The sequence below is a fragment of the Nicotiana tabacum genome, chromosome 23, assembly GCF_000715075.1.
Source record: "Nicotiana tabacum cultivar K326 chromosome 23, ASM71507v2, whole genome shotgun sequence".
NCBI classification, from domain to species: domain Eukaryota; kingdom Viridiplantae; phylum Streptophyta; class Magnoliopsida; order Solanales; family Solanaceae; genus Nicotiana; species Nicotiana tabacum.
Window position 1 is genome coordinate 45,063,729 of NC_134102.1, and position 4,607 is coordinate 45,068,335.

A 4,607-nucleotide genomic window follows, 5' to 3' on the forward strand; every position below is an offset into this window, starting at 1 on the left:
AGAAGGAGGAAGGACTATTATGAGGATCTTATCAAGAAGGTGAAGGCTAAATTGCATTCTTGGAAATGAAAGCTGCTGTCATTTGGATGAAAGGCAACACTCATCTCTAGTGTATTTCAAAGTATGCCAGTTCACATGTTATCAGTCCTTGATTCACCAAAAAACATCCTGGAGCATCTACATAAGACTTTTGCTAGGTTCTTTTGGAGCACAAAGGAAGAATGGACAAGCAGACACTGGGCTTCATGGCAAAATATTTGCCTTCCTAAAGGGGAAGGGGACCTAGGTTTTAGGTCCTTGCATGATGTCTCAAGGGCACTGTTCGCTAAACTATGGTGGAGGTTTAGGACCACAAAATATTTTTGGTCTAATTTCATGTGGGATAAGTATTGCAAGAAGGAGCTACCAACAATGGTACATTTTAGGGGAGGGTCTCATGTTTGGAGACAAATGCTGAATGCTAGGTAAGAAGTAGAGCATGAGATCGTATGGGAATTGAAGAGTGGAACCACTAATATTTGGCATGAACTTTGCGATTGGGTGCACTTTATCACGTATTACCTGAAGACAAGTCAATTGTGGGATTTGGAATGCCTAAGTGGCCTGATCCTTTAAACCACTTGGCATATGTTGATCATACGATAATCTTTGCATCTTCTCATCCTCCCTCCTTAAGCAAGATTATGGCAGTGTTGAGGAACTATGAGAAGATATCAGGTCAAATGATCAAAAAAGATAAGAGTTCATGCTACATGCATTCAAAGGTTGATAATGGATTATTTCAGGCAGATGGATCTATTACAGGATTTGCAAGAGGTAAATTCCCCTTCACATATCTAGGGTGTCCTATATTTTACACTAGAAGGAGGAAGGATTATTTTGAGGATCTTATCAAGAAGGTGAAGGCTAAATTGCATTCATGGAAAGGAAAGCTGCTGTTATTTGGAGGAAAGGCAACACTCATCTCTAGTGTGTTGCAAAGTATGCCAGTTCACATGTTATCAGTCCTTGACTCACCAAACAACATCCTGGAGCATCTATATAAGCTTTTTGCTAGGTTATTTTGGAGCACAAAGGAAGAAGGTAGAAGCAGACACTGGGCTTCATGGAAAAATCTTTGCCTTCCTAAAGAGGAAGGGGGCCTAGGTTTTAGGTCCTTACATGATGTCTCAAGGGAACTGTTTGCTAAACTATGGTGGAGGTTTAGGACCACAAAATATTTTTGGTCTAATTTCATGTGGAATAAGTATTGCATGAAGGAGCTACCAACAATGGTGCATTTTATAGGAGGGTCTCATGTTTGGAGACAAATGCTGAATGCTAGGTAAGAAGTAGAGCATGAGATCGTATGGGAATTGAAGAGTGGAACCACTAATATTTGGCATGAACTTTGGGATTGGGTGCACTTTATCACGTATTACCTGAAGACAAGTCAATTGTTGGATTTGGAATGCCTAAGTGGTCTGATCCTTTAAACCACTTGGCATATGTTGATGATCCGATAAGCTTTGCATCTTCTCATCCTCACCCCTTGAGCAAGATTATGGCAGTGTTGGGGAACTATGAGAAGATATCAGGTCAAATGATCAACAAAGATAAGAGTTCATGCTACATGCATTCAAAGGTTGCTAATGGATTATTTCTGGCAGATGGATCTATTAAAGGATTTGCAAGAGGTAAATTCCCCTTCACATATCTAGGGTGTCCTATGTTTTACACCAGAAGGAGGAAGGACTATTATGAGGATATTATCAAGAAGGTGAAGGCTAAATTGCATTCATGGAAAGGAAAGCTGCTGCCATTTGGAGGAAAGGCAACACTCATCTCTAGTGTGTTGCAAAGTATGCCAGTTCACATGTTATCAGTCCTTGATTTACCTAACAACATCCTCGCGCATCTACATAAGACTTTTGCTAGGTTCTTTTGGAGCAACAAAGGAAGAAGGGAGAAGCAGACACTGGGCTTCATGGAAAAATCTTTGCCTTCCTAAAGAGGAAGGGGCCCTAGGTTTTCGGTCCTTAAATGATGTCTCAAGGGCACTATTCGCTAAACTATGGTGGAGGTTTAGGACCACAAAATCTTTTTGGTCTAATTTCATGTGGAATAAGTATTGCAAGAAGGAGCTACCAACAATGGTGCCTTTTAGGGGAGGGTCTCATGTTTGGACACAAAAGCCGAATACTAAGGAAGAAGTAGAACATGAGATCGTATGGGAATTGATGAGTGGAACCACTAATATTTGGCGTGGACTTTGGACTGGATTGGGTGCACTTTATCACATATTACCCGAAGACAAGTCATTTGTGGGATTTGGAATGCCTAAGTGGTCTGATCCTTTAAACCACTTGGCATATGTTGATGATACGATAATCTTTGCATCTTCTCATCCTCCCTCCTTGAGCAAGATTATGGCAGTGTTGGGGAACTATGAGAAGATATCAAGTCAAATGATCAACAAAGATAAGAGTTCATGCTACATGCATTCAAAGGTTGCTAATGGATTATTTCAGGAAGATGGATCTATTAAAGGATTTGCAAGAGGTAAATTCCCCTTCACATATCTAGGGCGTCCTATGTTTTACACTAGAAGGAGGAAGGACTATTATAAGGATCTTATCAAGAAGGTGAAGGCTAAATTGCATTCATGGAAAGGAAAGTTGGTGTCATTTGGAGGAAAGGCAACATCATTTCTAGTATGTTGCAAAGTATGCCAGTTCACATGTTATCAGTCCTTGATCCACCAAATAACATCCTGGAGCATCTACATATGACTTTTGCTAGGTTCTTTTGGAGCACAAAGGAAGAAGGGAGAAGCAGACACTGGGCTTCATGGCAAAATCTTTGCCTTCCTAAAGAGGAAGGGGGACTAGGTTTTAGGTCCTTACATGATGTCTCAAGTGCACTGTTTGCTAAACTATGGTGGAGGTTTCGGACCAGAAAATCTTTTTGGTCTAATTTCATGTGGAATAAGTATTGCAAGAAGGAGCTACCAATAATGGTGCATTTTAGGGGAGGGTCTCATGTTTGGAGACAAATGCTAAATGCTAGGGAAGAAGTAGAACATGAGATCGTATGGGAATTGAAGAGTGGAACCACTAATATTTGGCATGAACTTTGGACTGGATTTGGTGCACTTTATCACGTATTACCTGAAGACTTTCAAATCAATGAAGATCTTCAGGAGATGGCAGAACTGTGGAAAGGGGAAGCATTGGATGATCAGCTGCTAGATCAAACTTTCAATGAGGAAATTGCAGAACATATAAGGCTAAATGTGAATTATGAAAGAAATGAGGGATATTGGGATAGGCCTTACTAGATGCCAACTCCTTCAGGCAAGTTCAATGTTAGCAGTGCTTCGCAAATATTAAAGCATAGGACTGATCCTAATCAGGAATTCAAGTTAATGTGGATTAAAGGTTTGCCATTCAAGATATCCTTCTTCTTGTGGAGATTGTGGAGGTAGAAAATAGCCCCTGATGACATGTGGAGGAGGCAAGGGCAAATGGTGATGTCTAGGTGTTGGTGTTGTCAGCAGCCCCAAGATAAATCCATTGAGCATATATTTGTCACAAGTCCTACTGCCTATAAGGTATGGAACTTGTTCATGGGGGCTGCTGGAATTACTGTGCAATTGATTCAATTGAAGCAGATTATAAGGCATTGGTGGTATACTCAGTGTTGTCCAAAATTAAAGCCACTATTTTAAGCAGTACCAACTATCATCACTTGGGAGCTTTGGAAGAGAAGAAATGCAAGTAAACATGGGGGTTCAGTGTCCACAAATAGGGTGATTCATAAAATAAATAGGACATTGCATCAATTGGCAAAGGTGAGGTATGCTTGGATGCCTAATATTCCATTGTTATGGCCAGACATGATTCAATACTTTGAAGGATATAAACCTATATTGATCACTACAAGAGTAACATTACAGCTTCCTTTTCATGGTTGGTACAAATGTAATACTGATGGAGCCTCAAAGGGTAATCCTGGACCTAGCTCCCTAGGCTTTTGTGTGAGGGATGATGAAGGTGATGTGGTGTATGCTAAGGCAGTAGACCTGGAAGTGACAACTAATGTGGTAGCTGAAGCTAAGGCTATTCTTCAAGGATTGGAATACTGTGTGTAGCATGATCTTCACCCTCTCATATTGGAGACTGATTCATTGGTGATGAAGAAGGTGATAGAAAGGGAATGGGTTCCTCCATGGGTAATTGCATAGGATGTGAAGAAAATTATAGAGATGAAGGACAACTTCAATGTGATCTTTCAACCTGTGCTCAGAGAAGGAAACTCAGTGGCGGATTTTATAGCTAACATTGTGTTTTCTTTTGCAGGTACATCTGAGTTTCATTCATTCTCTAAACTGTCTAGTGTAGGGAGGAGGTTGATCAATCTAGAAAAATCACAATCACCTAACCTTAGGGTTAGGATAGCAAAGAGAAGAACCCCAAACTGATGGCTTCACAGGATTGGACTCTACACAAACCTGCATGTCTCTTTGTCACATTCAGTATGCTATGAAGGTATTTTTCAATGGTATTAGCATTGTCCTATGTGGGATGGTATAATTTATCCTACTTCTGATATGTCCAAATGCTAAG

At 40.4% G+C, this 4,607-nt stretch overlaps 1 protein-coding gene across 1 annotated transcript; it reads left to right on the forward strand.

Moving 5' to 3' along the window:
• The first annotated feature begins 2,132 nt into the window (after positions 1-2,132).
• LOC142177140 (uncharacterized) lies at positions 2,133-3,319 on the forward strand. The gene is made up of 2 exons (XM_075245605.1): positions 2,133-2,693; positions 2,801-3,319. Exons 1-2 carry the CDS (start codon positions 2,133-2,135, stop codon positions 3,317-3,319), a joined length of 1,080 nt encoding a protein of 359 aa, XP_075101706.1.
• Positions 3,320-4,607: the final 1,288 nt, after the last annotated feature.

What these genes read in the sequence shown, in the direction of transcription:
- LOC142177140 (XM_075245605.1), top strand. Translation starts at nt 2,133, where the DNA reads ATGGTGCCTTTTAGGGGAGGGTCTCATGTTTGGACACAAAAGCCGAAT. An exon ending in GAAAGGCAACATCATTTCTA is followed by an intron (nt 2,694 to 2,800) that starts GTATGTTGCAAA and finishes TGGAGCACAAAG; the next exon opens with GAAGAAGGGAGAAGCAGACA.